At 44.8% G+C, this 17,732-nt stretch overlaps 1 protein-coding gene across 6 annotated transcripts in view; it reads left to right on the top strand.

Moving 5' to 3' along the window:
* Positions 1-635: 635 nt before the first annotated feature.
* Positions 636-17,732, top strand: part of LOC147022051 (tektin-4-like) — a 30,585-nt gene continuing 13,488 nt past the window's right edge. The window contains exons 1-2 of one of the 6 annotated variants that reach the window (XM_085892609.1): positions 636-921; positions 10,617-10,797. In XM_085892609.1, the coding sequence (XP_085748735.1) occupies positions 725-921; positions 10,617-10,797 (378 nt within the window). In that variant the 5' untranslated portion in view covers positions 636-724. The remainder of the gene's footprint in view (positions 922-10,616; positions 10,798-17,732) is intronic. The other 5 variants (XM_085892610.1, XM_085892607.1, XM_085892608.1 and 2 more) reach the window with 5 other exon arrangements.

The raw sequence follows: 17,732 nt of genomic DNA on the forward strand, positions 1-17,732 counted from the left end.
AATCATGAGCAATGCAGCACTTCATGGGAACACCAAACCATGCTCCCAGAATCATGAGCAATGCAGCACTTCATGGGAACACCAAACCATGTCCTCAGAATCACGAGCAGTGCAACACTCGCATGGAAACACCAAACCATGCTCCAATAATCATAAGCAGTGTGGTCCTCGGATGGGAACACCAAACCATGCTCCCAGAATCATACATAAGCAGTGTAGTATTTGGATGGGAACACTAAACGGAATAGTTATCATCCAGGCCAAATTGATGGTGCTCCTACATTGCTGACCAGGAATGTGTTCCATGACCAATAAGCTTGCTGTCGCTTGCCAAGCCAGCCGTTCCTTATCAACCGTTTGAAGCAGTGCTTGCTTGAGTGCTTAAGCCATTTGGCGAGCGCTCTGTAAGTTGATTGGTAATGGAACATACCTCTGGTTGGGGGAAAGACGAAATGTTAATAATAAGTTGATAAGATTATTATTAAAAGTGAATGGGTTGTTCGATTTTAAATAGATAGCGCATGGGGATTGGGGAGTGAATATAACGCAGACACGATGAGCAAAATGACCTCTTCGTTTGTCCGTTTCAGTAGGAGAGAAACGCCGTTTTTGAAAGCCGCTGATTGGACACAAACGGACGGACGCGTTGCTATAGCAACCAGACCCGTCGCCGCGCGTTCTTCATTGACGTTTCACTCTCAAAGGAGGGCACAACCGTCAGAAGATGGAGGTCGTGGACGGCCTGAAGGAATGCAGCGGGAGCGAAAGAGACGCCGGAGGAATTGAGAAGGCCGATGAAGCGGTTGAAGAAGCACAGCGGTTTCCCACGACACCGCCAAATCTGATTCCCATTGACACTTATCGGGTCCGTCCAGGTAACGGGGAGGATCCTGACGACCGGCGATTTGACCTTCGGGAGAAGTAGGAGCCTTTAACTTTCGACTCTTCCTCCTGTTCCTCTTCTTGATGCTTTTGCTTTTTTCCAGTTGTTTGTGCTCCTTCCTCCCGCACTTCCTTGGTCTCCCATTGAACCAGTCAGAGATCGGTAGGAATGTGGAAGGACTACTTCAGGTTGAGGTTTTGACATAATGAATGACATTGATTGAAAATTTACAATTCATCTTTCAATCCAACGAGTCATGAAGTTATTAAAGCACGTGTTTGTGTGTGTGTGTGTGTGTGTGTGTGTGTGTGTGTGTGTGTGTGTGTGTGTGTGTGTGTGTGTGTGTGTGTGTGTGTGTGTGTGTGTGTGTGTGTGTGTGTGTGTGTGTGTGTGTGTGTGTGTGTGTGTGTGGGTGTACGTGTGTGTGTGTGTGTGTGTGGCTATTTTATCATTATCTTTTGGTGGAAAATCTACAGGACTGTCTCTTCAATATTTATATATGTTTTTTATGTATTTAATGGATTCTTGTGTATTTGTGAAAAAGTATGGGTTGATTCACTGCATGGATACAACAGAGGTTGTGGATCTATTGATGAAGGTTTCCACTGATGTGGATCCATGACCGAGGTTGTGGATCCACCATTTGCAGAGGTCCTAGGATGAAAGGATCGAAACCTCGAGGAAGAACGAACGGTGTCCAGCTGATGATCCGTGTGTGTGTGTGTGTGTGTGTGTGTGTGTGTGTGTGTGTGTGTGGGTTTGAGGAGATGGAATGAGGTAAGGAGTCACAGTTCATGGCCCAAGCTGTTCAACTTTGTTGATCTCAGAGTTTTGTTCTGAGGGCTCTTTTCAGGATCGTCACCGAACCCTGGACTGCCTCCAGTTGTAATTCATTTGTGGTAATATTCCCATGGATGTTTTTCAAAATATCAGTGAGGTTTTTCTTTATTATTGGCTTATCTGGAATTTACATTCCAGATATGGTATTGTTGCGGTTCTCAGAACCGCGTGCATACAAGAGATAGGTGTCCGAGGCAGGGTTTTCCTTAGAAGCCAGTTACCGACGACCCGCAACCGTCTACTCAGAGAAAAAATGTCAAAGGTCGCCGCCGACTTCAGCGCCGATTTTTCGATATTTTTATTTTTATTTTTTGTCACCACGATATTTTTGTTTCGGAAACACCACGAAATCTCTACACCCCCTGTTTTGAAATCCGAGATGAAAACACATTAGTATTTCGATAAAAGCGGGCTTACTTTTACTGTTAGTACTCTTGCCAGGTCTTGCACAACACTGACCTAAAATAACACAAGCAGCTAAAACCGCCTCCTGCAAGAGAGAGAGTTCTCTGCTTTAGCCTCGTTTTGGACTGTTGGCCTGATACCCTGGTACCATACAGCAATGACCTCAAGAAAATAAACTTTGTAGGCCTCGCAGTTTTGGTGCCGAAACGATGGCATCGAAACGTAAATCCCTGCTTGACTTTGGATTTTCGAAGAAGTCCAAAGACATGGGAGGTAAGCTTCTGGCCATCAGTAATTGGTCTAAACTTGCACTCTCACGAGTGCGACGTCGTTGTTTCATGAAACACGTGTTTCACCTAGTCCATTTTGAGCTTTTGTCAAGTGATGCGGCTCCAAAATACACGGTCACCCGTTGTGCCTTTTTAATTTCTAAAGTAATTAGCCTATAAGCTTAAAGCAGCTTTTGTACATCTTATTATTCGTGGTTATTTGCACTGAAAATCTCCGTTTATTCACTGAAGTGAAGGCCAAGTATGAGCAGCTGTGAACTGGCCAACTGAATACAGGTACCGCAGGTACATGCATGTACCATAGACTTGCGAGCTTTTCTTGACGGTATAACAACACGATATTGGCGGATAATGTAAGGTGGAAGTTTAACAAAATTGGGATTGTGACTGACGCAGTATTCACACTTAGACTGTTTGATTGGTTGACTGATTGAAGCGAGCTGACATCAAATAAAGAAATTATCAAAAAACGAATGAAGTTAAATACATGTTTATCATTCATTTTCAAACAATAAACTAGTCTAAAGTTATTAATTTGAGCTGTTTATTAAATCAAAACAAAACACAATAAAATAATAATAAACATTATTAAACAAAGTAAAATGAAATCGAAGAGGGAAAATATGCATAAAATAAATGAAAGAAAATTTACAAATATAATACTTAGCTTCCCTATGCTTAAATAGTTCATCATATATTTCGGGAGTTGTGAAGTTTCGGTGTTGTCATTGTTTGAGGTGGCCCTCAACTTCTGGCTAATGGTAGGCCCTTTTGAAAAGCAGTTTCTCACAGTGATGAATGCATTTGGACTATTTTCAGTTACTCCACTACTTAACATCCAAGCAATTTTCATTACATTTAGTGAGTGGGGTGTGGGCCACATTAAAAATGATAGCTTGGGAAACATCAATTCATAATTTTTCATTCACAAGTATACAGCACATGTACATTTAAATATTTGCTATTTGCAGAATTCCCTGAACCTCTCCCTGTCCCTCCACCTGAACCTATCCCAGCCTCTGAACCTGAATCTCTCCCTGTTTCTGGACCAGTCTACTCTCCCTCTCCTGAACCAGTCAACCATCCCACTGTAAATCAACCAGCGAACTCTTTCTCACTTTCTGAATCTGACAGGACTTTGTCACCCTCTCTGCAAGAAAATCAACTTGCAGTTCCTGATCCAGTGACACCGTCTACTGCAGCCAACTCATTAACATTCTCTGAACTAATCAACTCTGGCATACAGTCTGAATCATCTTGTTCTTTAATGGTAGAAGAAACTTTAACATGTAGCTCCACCATTAATCTATCTCATGATATCTCTATGTGTAGTGTAAAAGATCTTGATACATCTTCACCTAATGAAGTTCCTGGCCAGGATGTAATCAATAAATTGTTGGGAGAATTATTCTCAGAAGCAGAACATATCCACACAGTTTACAAATGCCAACAGTTACAATGTTGGAAATTAAGTAATACTGAAAGAGAAAGACAGAAAGCGAAATCGAGATTTAGCCATGAATGGCTGACACATCCAGTTACACACTGTGGCTAAACAGGATTGTATTGGTTGGTTTACAGTGAAACCCAACATGGCATGTTTTGTATTCTGTACAAGAAACATAATACAGTAAATGAGCAGATTGCTTATCAGATTATGTAAATAATCAGTAATCAGTAAATCAGGAAATAAGCAGACAAATTACTTCAGATTGCTCACTGTACTCCACCATGTGCAGTATCATCTCCCTATAAAGAACTGAGGTATGGCCCAAATGTTGCTAAAATTCCTCTTTTAAAGTGCTTAGATACTCCATCTTCCAGACACCTTGGTGTGCCCTAAACCATGGCCTTAAATTAATGAACCCTGTTCAAAAGCTGCTTGAACTAACTATACAGTATAGCTGAATATCAGTCAACCAGTCAGTCAGTATGTGAATGCAACTACATCCAGTATAGGCCTAACCACCTATTTTTGTGGAGTTTTCCACCCCAACAGCATGATAATATGAGAACCATTTCATGTCAGAAATCATGCTAGAATGCATCTCCAGCCATCTAGGATCCTCCGGCTTCCAGGGCCGTACAGCTGTGCTCGCTTCGCTCGCGGTGATGGTAACCTGCTACTTTTTAATGGTAGCCTCCTACTATACTTCAAAAAATAAGGAAACCCCTGGTTCCAAGACAGTTATTCCATTATTATATGTGAAATTAGTCCCCTTCCTTTTGTTTAGCGGGACAACAAGGGAGTGCGTTGCGATGATCTAATAGCAAGGGTTGCTTCAATCATTTTTTCCTTCATTTCATCCCCACTCTTCTTCTTTTCTTATTATTCCTGAGGTAAATCATCCACGTGCACCTTCGCTGTAAGGTGGGGCCTCATGGAGGCCAGCGCGTGCGGCGCCCTGGTGGGAAAACTGCAGCGCCATGGTGGGAAAACTGCAGCACCGAGTCATGTAGTGTGCTAGTGGGTGCTGGACTATTGACTCGAGCTTCCGATGGTCTGGGGAGAATTGCCGATTGCATTAGAAAGGCATGCAAGTAAATACCTCTAAAGAGGCTGCATGAGTGGTGTTTTTCACGGCATGGGAAAACAGGGCCAGCACGACGCCCACGCTGCACGAAACGCGTACGGAGGCCAATAAAGCCAACTGCTCGCCATGTTGGGCAGGATACGAGTAGGTGGGTAGAAGCGGATTGTTCTTTTTTTAACCTCAATACCCGACACATATTGGTGTTCACCCCGCGAACACGCTAGCGGAGTCGTGTGAACGCAAGCGCTGGCCACATGCGCAATGGCGGAACCGCGCGCACTATATGGAATGTGCTCGAAAGCAGACGCGTACGCCGCTCGTGAAACGTGTATGGATTTATCCATGGCGATGTACCTTCACCCTCGCTGGCGCGGTGGATTCTCCATGGATGGTGAACATCTTCTCATCTCTGTGGCCAGCGAGGCTGCGATCGAGCCAGGGAATGTACAGTGCGGGCCACGTTGGCACACGTAGAACGAGCGCGTTGGTCGACGCTGGTCGAACGCCCGAGCGGGCATGCGGGACACTCGACCGGTCACCCGGGGGGTTTTGCAGGATGATTCACGTGCCAATTTTGGTGTGGGCGATTCATGTCATCTCCTGGGTTCGGAGCGCAGTATTGCCGCTGTTTGAGATGGCCTTGCCGGAAACGAAGTGAGGCAGTTTCCAGCCCAAGCTGGTGGGCCACGTGAGGGGTCGGGGCCAATCGGAGTGCCCGATTCGGGTGATGACATTTGGATTCGGCATGGACCCTCCCCCGAGCTGCGGGCCCTATAAAGGTCGGGGCAGTCCCTCTTGCCCGGTCAGTGTGATTCCTGCTCCTCATCTCCGCCTCCTCATCTCTGCCCACGCCTTGCATCGTCAACACCGCCACGACCCACCTCCTGCTCCTCGACTCCGCCCACACCACGCCGACCCCATCCACCTACCTGATCCCGCCTACTACTCCACCCTCGCCCTCTGGGCTCCGCCCCTTCTCCACTCAAGCTCCTCCTTCACAAACACAGTCGCCACATGTGCGGCTTGGGCCAGAGACAACGCGCCCACTGTCGGGTACCGCACCCCGCAGTATCCCCCCCCCTGAAACGTATTGGTGGCACGTTGTGCTATCGGGCGCACAGGTACCGAGATCATAGCCTCAACTCCCCCCCTCCCCCTTCCTGGTTGCGAAACTCCCTCTTCATAGGGTTTTCTGTGTCTGTGTTTGTGCGTATGTGTGTGTCCTGGTGCCTGTCTACCTTAGTAAGACTGCAGAAGATCGTTATTGTTATTATTGTTATTATTTTCGTGTCAAGTCTGCTCTGTGTCCTCTTTTGTAAGTTTCCTGTTTATTGTCGCACCACGCATCTTTCTATCCCTGCATTACACACAACAATAAATCTTCACTGTGCCACATATCTTTCCTCGCCTACTTGTAAATAAATTATTATTATTAGGAATGTTCCCTGCTCGTTTTTGTCTTTTCTTCCATTGATCCAGCATGGTCCGAATCCATGTTTAGCCGGGACTTTATTCCCAACGATCCGTTCCTTTTAGCCGGTACGTCCTTGGCAGTGTCGCTCGGCTGAATCCGATCCGGAAATGTGATCCGATCCGGTAGAGTGATCCGGTTCGGACAAGGCGTACCAAGGGCGTGTTCCCCGGTAATTAAATCACGTGATTCATTAGGTAACCTGATTAACCCATAGACGGGAGGACCCTAGGTCACGCGGTTGAGTTATTGGTATCCACGGTCGGTTAAGCCCCAGGTTCTCAACCTGGGGGTCGCGAGATTGTTTTCGGGGGTCGCGGGAAGGTTGTAAAAACAAATAATCAAACAAATATATAATAAAGAAATTCATAAATATTTTTTGAAAATGATTTTTCAATTAAATCTCCCATACCAATATTATAATGTTGTCATTATGAAACAGATTTGTTATACATCAGAGTGTAAATAATTAATTTGTGATGCCAGTTCAGTTTCATTTAGTTCTGTTTAGTTTTAACAGCTGGCAGTACTTAGGCGTTGACCAATGTGCTCTAGGCACTGTGGATTTTTTTATGCGCTCTGTGATGTCACTGCAGTGTGTTTCAAGTGAGAGTCGGGAGGGGGGGGTCGCGAACCCCAACTTAAATTTTTTGGGGGGGTCGCGGCTCCAAAAGGTTGAGAACCACTGGGTTAAGCGACCCGCCACGTCACGGAATTATCCGTGTGCGACGGCCTACAATTCCGGGGAGTCTGGTGGGAACCTACATAGCTTCCCCCACCTAGTGGTCTTCTCACCCGACCCCCCAGCCCGCAACCGTATTATCATCGCGCACCATCCGTCCGTCCATCCATCCATCTCCTTTTTCGACTTCTCTGGCCAAACCGCCTGGCCGATCCGGCTGAAATTTGGCAGCAACATTCCTCTCCTGACAGGAATTACAAAGTACATTCCGGTCACATGACTTTAAATTGGTCAAAATGGCAGACAGTAAATTTCTTCAAAAATCTTCTCCAGACACAACAGCTTGAATGCTACCAAATTTGGGGTACAACATCAGACCAGGCTAGGGATGTTAAACTGCGGAGGTTGTGCCAATCACGTGACCTGAAGTGTGTCAAAATTGCCGACTTGGTCAATTTTTTGGGAAAATCACGTAAATTCCTTCAAAAATCTTCTTTTCCAAACCTACCAGTAAGAATGCTACCAAATTTGGATTCCAACATTAGGACAGGGTCCTGATGTTAAATTGTGGAGGCCATGCCAATCACATGACTGGAAGTGTGTCAACATGGTAGTCCCGCAAATTCGTTCCAAAATCTTCTTCTCCCGACCCACCAGTCAGAATGTTACCAAATTTAGGTTACAACATTAGGCCAGGGTAAGGTTGTTAAATTGTCGGTCATTCCCATCACATGACCGGAAGTGTGTCAAAATGGCCGACTTGGTCAATTTTTTGGAAAATCTCATAAATTCCTTCAAAAATCTTCTTCTCCAGACCACCAGTCAGAATGCTATCAAATTTGTGTTGCAACATTAGGACAGGATCCTGATGTTAAATTGCGGAGGCCATGCTGATCACGTGACAGAAAATGCGTCAAAATGGCAGTCCTGCAAATTCCTTCCAAAATCTTCTTCTCCTGGTCCACTAGTCAGAATGCCATCAAATTTGGGTTACACCATTAGGCCAGGGTAGGGATGTTAAATTGCCGAAGTCATTCCAATAATGTGACCAGAAGTGTCAAAATGCTCGACTTCATCAATTTTTGGGAAAATTACGTAAATTCCTTCAAAAATCTTTTTCTCCAGACCCACCAGTCAGAATGCTACCAAATTTGGATTACACCATTAGGACAGAGTCGTCATGTCAGATTGTGAAGGTCATGCTGATCATATGACTGGAAGTGTGTCAAAATGGCGGTCACGCAAATGCCTTCCATAATATTCTTCTTCAGACACACCAGTCAGAATGCTCCCAAATCTGGGTTGCAACATGAGGCTCAGGTAGAGATGTTAATTATATTGTGGAAGTCATGCAGATCACATGACCAGAAGTGTTTCAAAATAGCCAACTTTGTCAACTTTTGGGAAAATCCCATTAATTCCCTTAAAAATCTTCTTCTCCAGACCCACCGGTCAGAATGCTACCAAATTTGAGTTATAACATTAGGCCAGGGCCCAGATGCAGCTCCAGTGGTCCTATTTTTGCATTTGCCTGCTCATTTGTCATTCTTCCAATTGTTGGGGGCTGTATTTGTTGCTGTTTCATTTTTCTGTGCGGTATCTTCTTTTCACACCTGTTTTTGGAAATTCCTTGTAAGGTGAATTAGGGATACTTTTTCAGGTTTGTTTTGTTTATGTCTGTTTACAAATTGACTCTGATAGCCTGTTGTGCATTTTACATACTTAGCTAGTCCAACACTCATCGCTCTGTGCACCTGGTTGAGTTAATATTTTGAAGTCTCATTGCTTTGATAATCCTTGACTTTTTTTTTAATTAAAAAGTCAATTAAGGAGACTTGCATCCCTTTAGTTTTTAAACATTGTTGATCTTTTAAATGAACAATTTAGTTTTCCATATTTCTACACCCACTGTACATTAAACCATAGACCTACTGATCACCTCTCAGACTAAAAACTGCATTAACGTAACACAAACGCTTTTTACTATGACGTCCACAAAAACATGGGAACGAAAGCACAACAAAACGGCACTCAATATAGCGTATACAGTACCTCCACGAGTCTGAACAGTTTACGTTTTGTATCCCGCTGATAGGCTAGATCTGGATTCACACCGAAACCAAAATCGAATCAACTTGTTCTCGTCACTTAACACTCATCCACCAAGTTTTGTCATAATCTGTCCAAAATTTGTTGAAATATCATGTAATATACTGCATTGTTTTGGCCCCATTTCTCAACAGTAAAGAATCACTTAAAAAATTAAAAACATTCTAGTATCAGGATCCAGATCCTTATCTTCACCAAAATCTAATCAATTTATCCTTATCACATACCCAACCTGTCCATCAAATGTCGTCCGAATCCATCCGTAACCGTTTGAGATATCTTGCTCACAACCAAACACACAGACAGACAAGCAGGGGAATACATAACCTCCGTCCACCTTCGATGGCTGACACCAGGTCGAGGTTTTGGCAAAATATGACAAAAGTTCAGCAAGTCTAAAGTTTCAGCCACAGATTGACATTAATCAGAGACTGCACTCTGATATTACATATCTACCAGGAAGAGGGGACTGAGGGGGAACGACACAAGTCCTCAATATACCGCGAGACCCAGGCACCATCTCAATATCACCTTGATGGTCAGACAATGTTGATGAATGAATTGGTGAACATGAACTCCCTGCCTGACCTTTCCAGAACTTGAGGACACCTTCGATCTATGGAGATCATATTCGCAAATATATCATCCCAGAGTTAAGTGATAACTTTCTTCTCATTCTTCTCCTCATTCGTCTTGTTATTTCTTCTTCATATTCACCATAATCACTACCACCACCACCACCATCATCATAATATAAGTAATAGGTATGAAGCAGTTACTGAACTATTATTCCAGAGGTTGTGAGTTTAACTCCAGGTAATGCACCACCACCATCATCATAATACTTGAAATGGGGGGTATAGTTGTTGGTCACTTTGTGGTGAGGTCAGTGGACTGTTATCTCAGAGGCTGTGGATTGAAATCCAACCGAAGGCAGCAAATCTACACAGGTCAAATATCATGTGTGATACATGATATCAAAGTATCATGTATCACGGATTGTTGGTTAAAACCAAATTGGCTCACGAAGGTTCACCTTCAGTTTTTGTAAGGTTCACCTGGTTGCTCCTGAATGGGTTTTCGGGTAGAGCAGCAGCAGCTGAAACCAGAATCATATCCAGGTTTCTCCTGATGACTCCATATTTGTTTATTTGGGTTCCTCCTGATACTCGAATGCATAATTTTGTCAATTATTTGATAATGATTTCCAGTGTGGGGATAATCTGCCCACTCGACCTAGTCTGGCCTGCTCGAGATACCAGACCATGTATCGTGGTTGCCTGTGGATGCTGTAATGGGCACTAACGTGCTCCCAATGTGAAGACAGAGACACCCACGTTCCCCGAACAGTTACAAAGATGTTGTTTACATGTCGATTGGAGAACTGTGTAATCGTCCTCAGGTGTAGAGATGTGTTGGAGGTTCAGGATGAAGCTCGATGTGTCCTGAAAGCTGCCAGGGAGACCATGATGCAGATGAAAACAATGGCGATGGATCTCCATGACATATCGAGCCATCGTCTTGGTGAACATTTGCGGTTTACATTCCATGGTAAAGCCGACCTGGAGCATGGCATAAACGAGGTACAAATATGTTGCTGAAGCTGCCTTTTCAACCTACAACATGATTGGAATTTCTCTTTCATTCCGGATGGCTTCAATTGTAATAATATCTTTAATCATCTTGTGTTTAATTAACATCCAATATGTCTGTATTTTTTTTTTCTCCACAACATCGAGGCAGAGAGAGAGAGATAGAGAGAGAGAGATAGAGAGAGAGAGAGATAGAGAGAGAGAGAGAGATAGATAGAGAGAGAGAGAGAGAGAGAGAGAGAGAGAGAGAGAGAGAGAGAGAGAGAGAGAGAGAGAGAGAGACAGACAGACAGACAGACAGACAGACAGACAGACAGACAGACAGACACACTGCAACCTGAAAGTAAGATGGACGGACAGGGCTATCTGAGGTTGAAGGGGGTAGGTCAAGATCGCGGGTAAGGACAGTGGGGGACTGGGGGTGATTTGAGATGTTGGTGAACACTACAGCTTGCTTGAACCCCTGTAGGGAGGAGTGGGATCAAATAGACACCCCAAAACAGTTCCACAAATGGGAGAGGGAAGAACAAAGGAGTTGAGATGTGCAGTGAGCTTGGAGTTTGTGAGTTTAAAAAAGAGGAAGGAACTAGAAAAACGTGTACACCCTGTCAGTGTTTAAGAGGGTAGGAGGGCTGATAGAGCAAAGGGGGTAAGAGTGGTGGAGAGATCGACCTACATCCGATGTGAGAGCCAGGTGCTGTTACACGATTTAAGGTTGAGGGGGTGCAAAAATTTGCACAGCACTGAAAAAATAAAAATTTCCCGAGCAGAGTGAGGGGAACATTTTTTTGTGGGTGTTTTTTTGTCAAAAGTTCTAAAGACTATTCTCAATATAGACAAAGAATGTTCTAATACACTTGACAATAAGTACTCCAATGAAAAAACATGCTCAAAACTCAACATTTATTTTAATGATTGTCTCGTCATAAAAATCCAATTTAATGAAAATCAGACATTGCATGTGATGAAACAAATGACGTCATGATCAAAACAACTCAATGTCTCTGATGTATTGAACAAGGTTTGACATGGAAATGACTTTACGGTTTTTCCATCAGCTGAACATTTACCTTCATAATCTTGACGATGTGAATCACTTATAACAAAGATTTATTCTCCAACATATTTGATGCCTCTTGTACACCCTGGAGAATTTCTCACTGTCAAAAAAGGATGTTCTTGAGTCTTGAAAAACACAGACTGAGTGCCGAATTCAAACAGAATGATCAGGATTCTGGATCATCTGATACTTTGGGATACCATTCCACTTCTTGGTTCATGAATGGTTTGGAGAAAAGAAGCATCTCTGATGACAAATTATTACTGTAATTAGTTAATCATCAAATATCCACCATGTGAACAAAATTAATGTGCTGGTCTGGTTCAGGCTGGACCAGCCTGCGATGGTCCTTCTCCTTCTCCCCCGCCTCCTCTTTCTCCTCCTCGCGGAGGGGTGCAACTGAGGTGATTTGGTCGGCGCCGAGCGTTTCACACCAAGGGCCGGTGGACATTTTCCTGCCTTCCACTCATGGGGGACCTTTGCCTGTTCACCGGACAGATAATCCTGGCCTCTGGGGGATTCTCTGGGTGCCTTGTATATACCCATTTGTTTGTCGAGTGCATCTGTGTGCGGGAGCACTCCATTTAGGCCTTTATTTGTTATCTTGCTAAAACTTCGTTTTTGCAAGATCTGTTGCTTGGTAAGTTTTTTTTGTTTGTTTGTTTGTCTGTAATCATTGGATTTTTCACCTTTATATCACTCTGTAGAGCACAATTCTCATCAGAAGCTCTTGTGGGTACACATATCGTAGTATTATTACAATACCCTTCAGCACACATAAAGGTCAAGGTCACTTTGCGGTAAATCATGGAGGTCGCCGAAACCCTTATTTTTTGAGTAATTTTAATCGAATCATCTCCAAACTTTATGGGGATGTAGTATATGGTCTGGCGCTCAGCTGATTAGTTTTTGGTGGCGATTGGCCTTGACCTTCATGGTTAGCGCCTAAGGTCAAAATATTTTGACCCCAAGGTCAAATTTTGAAATGTTAGGTACCATATCGTGTAGCACCTCAAATTGAACACCTCGATGAGTGCTTTCTAGATATGTCAAGCTTAAGACATTATGACGTCATTTGGTGACGTTATGAGGCAAACGCATATTTTTCATGGTTACTCTGTAGAACGATTCTCATCGGAATCTCTCGTAGGCACATATCCCTCAAGGAGTCGCTCCTGGTGGATAGCAGCTCTGTTCACCTCAGTGTGACCTTAAAGAAGTCACACGTGGTCACCTTTTGGCAAGATACGGGTCACCCTGCGGGTGACATTGTTTTTTTGTTTCTTAGTGCCTTATATTTGCTTTTGCTTGATTGCTTTCCTTGGACATAATTGTTGAACATTTGATTATTTTATTTATTGTTGCATTTCCTGCTTTATTGTAGTTTTTCTTGGTTAGGGTGATTAAACCCGCAAATTCCCAGTCAAGTCTCCCATTGCTTTGCATTTCCCGCGTGTGCGAAAGGTTCGCACCAAGAGTTCGAACACCTCTGCTGTAACCGTTTAGCCATCCGTGCACGGTCAATTTTAACTGCATCAAGGTGATGGAATCCATCATCGCTTCAGACATGAAATCCTTCCTCTTCTCCAATGGCTTGATTTCCAATCATCAATTTTTTTTTTTTTTTTTTTTTTTTTTTTTGTATACCTTGGTCGAGGCTCGTATGAGAGCTAACACACAACTCACAGCAAGGAGGCATGAGACAAGAGGGGCGGGAGTGGAAGGGACAAAACAGTGGGGAACAGACACATTAGGTGAACTGTGGAAGGGAGAGGGATGGGGATGGGACGGGGAACATGGTGAAGAGAAGATGGACATTTCAGGGACTTTCAGGAAGGAAAGCAGGAGAATTGAAGGAAGTGGGCTTGGGTGGATTATCGGGGTAGAAAAGATCGAGGATTTGGATGGGGGAAGATAAGAGGTGGTGGTGAACAGCTGTTTTGAAAGCCTGGAGGGAAGAATGGGAAAGAATAGAGTGAGGAAGTTTATTCCAAAGGCGGGTAAAAGAGGAATGAAAGAGTGAAGATGAGCAGTGATTCGTGATTTTTGTAGTTTTACCAGAAGGGGGTTGTTGGCGGACCTTGTGCGCCCTGTGGAAATGTGGTTGGGACAAATCGCAGAGAGAGCAGGGGGGCAAGGCTGGAGAGGAGTCGGTAGAAGACAGAAAGACCACCGACCAACCTGCGGTGATTGAGTGAGAGGCCCAAAGACTCAGCTTCATTGCGGGAGATGCCAATGATCTTAAAAGCCCTGGTTTCGACAGCGTGAAGTCGAGAAAGGTGGGAGGCAGGAGCACCAGCCCAGAGGGGAGAGCAGTACTCCATCAGGCTACGGACAAAAGCTTTGTAAGTAGTCAGGAGCTCAAGAGGGCCGAGGAAGGACTTTGCACGACGGAGGATTCCCAGTCGGCGACTGGCTTTTGAGGCAAGGTTGGAAATGTGACTTTCCCAGGAAAGGTCATGGCAGATAGTGAGACCCAGAAGCTTGAAAGAAAAGACTTCTTCCAGAGGATTGTTGAGAAAGTGGATGGGGGGTTTTGTAAACGGTCCTTTCGAAGAGACATAGTGAGAGTGTGAGATTTGTGTGGATTGAAAGACATGTTCCACGTGTTGGACCAGTTTGTGATTTTATCCAGATCTGCAGTGAGCGAAGAAGCTGCTGCTTGCCGGTCTGAGGGATGACAGATGGTACGGCAGAGGGTGGAGTCGTCGGCAAAGAGAAATAGAGGATTTTCCAGAGAGTCCGAGAGATCATTGATGAAAACCAGAAAAAGAACAGGGCCCAGAACGCTACCTTGAGGAACTCCAGCCTGCACAGGAAGAGGGGATGAAAGAACTCCATTTAGGGCCACACGTTGACTGCGACAGGAGAGGAAGTCTGCGAGCCATGAGTGGAGATGGCCTTGAATACCATGGGAAGAGAGTTTGGTGAGTAGGGCAGGGTGCCAGACTGTGTCAAAAGCACGTGATATGTCCAGGGATACGGCTCGGATTTCCTGTCTGGCATTGAGGACCTCCATCCATTGATGGGAGAGCAGTAGCAGCATATCCAGGGTAGAGTGACCTGGTCTGAAACCAAATTGATGATTGGAAATCAAGCCATTGGAGAAGAGGAAGGATTTCATGTCTGAAGCAATGATGGATTCCATAACCTTGCTGATGATTGGGAGAAGGCTGATTGGTCTGTAGTTACAGGGATCTGTTTTTGCACCTTTTTATGCAGGGCAGTGATGTTAGCAGATTTCCAAGCAGATGGCAGATGACCTTGGGAAAATGAGAGGGTGAATAGAACAGAGAGAGGGTGAGCAAGAGCAGAAGAGCAGGCTTTGAGGACACGTGGGCTGATGCCGTCTGGACCGGTTGCAGAATCTGACTCGAGGTTTGAAAGCAAGCTCTCCACCTTGTCAGGAGAAAAGGATACAGAGTCCAGGGACAGTTGGGTGCGACTGGGTAAAGTGGGTAGAGATAGTGATGGGTTTAGGACACAAGATTTAGCTGCAAACACCGAGTTTAGACATTCAGCTTTATCACGTGTGGAATCAGCAGTGCGGCCATTTGAGGTAAGGGAGGGGATGGAGGGGGAACATACACCAGAAACAGATTTGATTAAACGCCACCAGGATTTTGAGGAGGGAGAGAGGTTTGAGAGTTCAGACTTGAGATGAGAAAGATGTTGTTTTCTGGCTCTCCTGAGGGTAGATACACACTTGTTCCGAGCTTTGTGGAAAGAACTGAGATTGCCCTCAGTTGGGTTTGCTTTCCATGAGGCAAAGGCAAGTTGTTTCAGGACAACTGCCTCACCACAAGCTTCAGTAAACCAAGGGCGGGAGGAAGGGTAAGACAACTGAACACGAGAGGGGATAAATCTGTGCATGAGGGAGAGCAAGTTTCTTTGAAAGAATTCCCAGGATGAGTTGATGTTTGAGAAAGTAGTGATAGGAGACCAGTCTGTAAGTTTGATGGCTGCTCGGAGACCCTGCCAGTCGGCTTGAGTGAAATGCCAGACTCGACGGCGGTGAGGTGGTTCTCTGATGACAGCCAGAGAGATGTCCACTTTAACAAGGACGTGGTCAGAAGAACCAATTGGAGCGAAGGAAGAGCAGCAGATATTGTCAGGGAAATTTGTCAAAATCAGATCCAGAAGAGATGGAGTACCATTGGTTGAGATCCGGGTCGGGAAGTTGACCGATTGAGTCAGTCCCAATGAGTCACAGAAAGCTTTTGCTGATGTCCCATGGCAGGTGAGAGAGGTACCCACACCTAGCCAACTGGCGTGATGACAATTGAAGTCGCCACATAAGAGGAAGAGAGAGTTTGGATGAGAAGATAGAAGATGGTCCATGTTTTCGGAGAGTGAGGTGTAGATGGAGTCATCACTGTTCGGTGGACGGTACAGTACACATATAAACATGAGGTGGGAGTGGAGGGGAAGCCGAAGCCAGAGGTATTCCTGGGGGTGTGGGGGAGTGAGAGCAGTGCAGGGAGAGTGAGGAATAGAGTCTTTGATGAAGAGAGCAACACCTCCACCAGGACGAGGCTCAGGTCTGTCATACCGTAAGAGGGAGTAACCAGGGAGTGATACTTGGGAGTCAGACACGTCTTGGGAGAGGAAAGTTTCTGTTAGGCAGATGATGTCTGGTTTGTCAGTGGCAACCTGTATGGAAAGATCTGAAAGGTTTGAGCGAAGGCCCCGGATATTTGAGGTCCACACTTTTAATGAAGAGGTAGGGGAGGAGGCTTTGGGTGCAGGAGGTGGAGGGGGCGGGGGAGGGTAGGACGAGGGACGAGGGGGGAGGTAAGGAGGGTTGCTGAAGGAGTGTGGGGTATTGCCGAATAGCGAGGGGAGGGGGCCGAATGAGGAGGAGAAAAGGCTCTGTGGTGCTGGGAGAGAGGGGGGACAAGAGACAAGGAAGATGGCAGTTGAGGATTTGAGGAGGTGGAGTGAAGAGATGGAGGTGAGAGGGCAGTGGAGGGAGGCAGGTTGGTGGATGAGAGGGGGGCAACTTAGAGAAGGAAGAGTGAGGGGGATGAAAGGTGGGAGAAAGGTGAGGGGGGAATTTTTGAAAGAGGTGAGAGGGAGGCTTGGAGGGAGAAGAGTGGGATGGTTGCTTTGAGAGTGAGAGTGAGGGGTGAGGGGGTGAGTTGGCACTGAAGTTGGAAAAAAGAATGGTTGATGGAAAGCGAGCATCCATGGCAAACTGTGGTTTTTAAAAGTTTTAGGTCAGAGATGCGATTTAACACAATTCTTGATGGATGCAATGAAGGCGAATTCAGAGCATGGAGAGAAGAAGCGCTGTAATAGTTGGATTTTTTAGGCAAGGAATGAAGGAGAGGTCGAAATGAGAGCAGTCTGTTAAAATAGCAGAAGAGAAGTGCATTGTGAAACAGTAAAGAGTACCACATGTGTGAGAGAGGAAGATGAAGCATTATAAGATCGTTTTTGTTGTTAATATTAATGTATGAGAGAGTTCAACAGATTAGGTCATGGAAGTGTAAAAAAAAAAAGAAATTGAGGAAGACGAGGAGGAAGTTAAGAGGAAGAAGAAGTAGCAGAATCGGGAGAAGGTGAGCGTGTTGTTGTTGTTGTTGTTGTTGGGTATTTTTTTTTTTTTTTTTTTTTTTTTTTTTTTTGAGATAAGAAAGAGATTAGTTGGGAGAATGGGGGATGTTTGGAAAGTGGGAAGGATGAAAATTGAAGGTAATGGGGAGGATAGAAATTGAAGGTAATGGGGAGAAAAAACAAACAAAAAAAAAACGATCGAACACCGAGTGGAACCGGTAGGCCTCAAACCTAGGACTAGGCCTCAAACACCAAGTAAGAACGTCGACATAAATACTCACAAAATAGCACGATTTTTGAAACAAAA

This window comes from Eptatretus burgeri, chromosome 8 (genome assembly GCF_056783735.1).
Source record: "Eptatretus burgeri isolate ZD-2024b chromosome 8, Ebu_testis_v1, whole genome shotgun sequence".
In the NCBI taxonomy this organism is placed as follows: domain Eukaryota; kingdom Metazoa; phylum Chordata; class Myxini; order Myxiniformes; family Myxinidae; genus Eptatretus; species Eptatretus burgeri.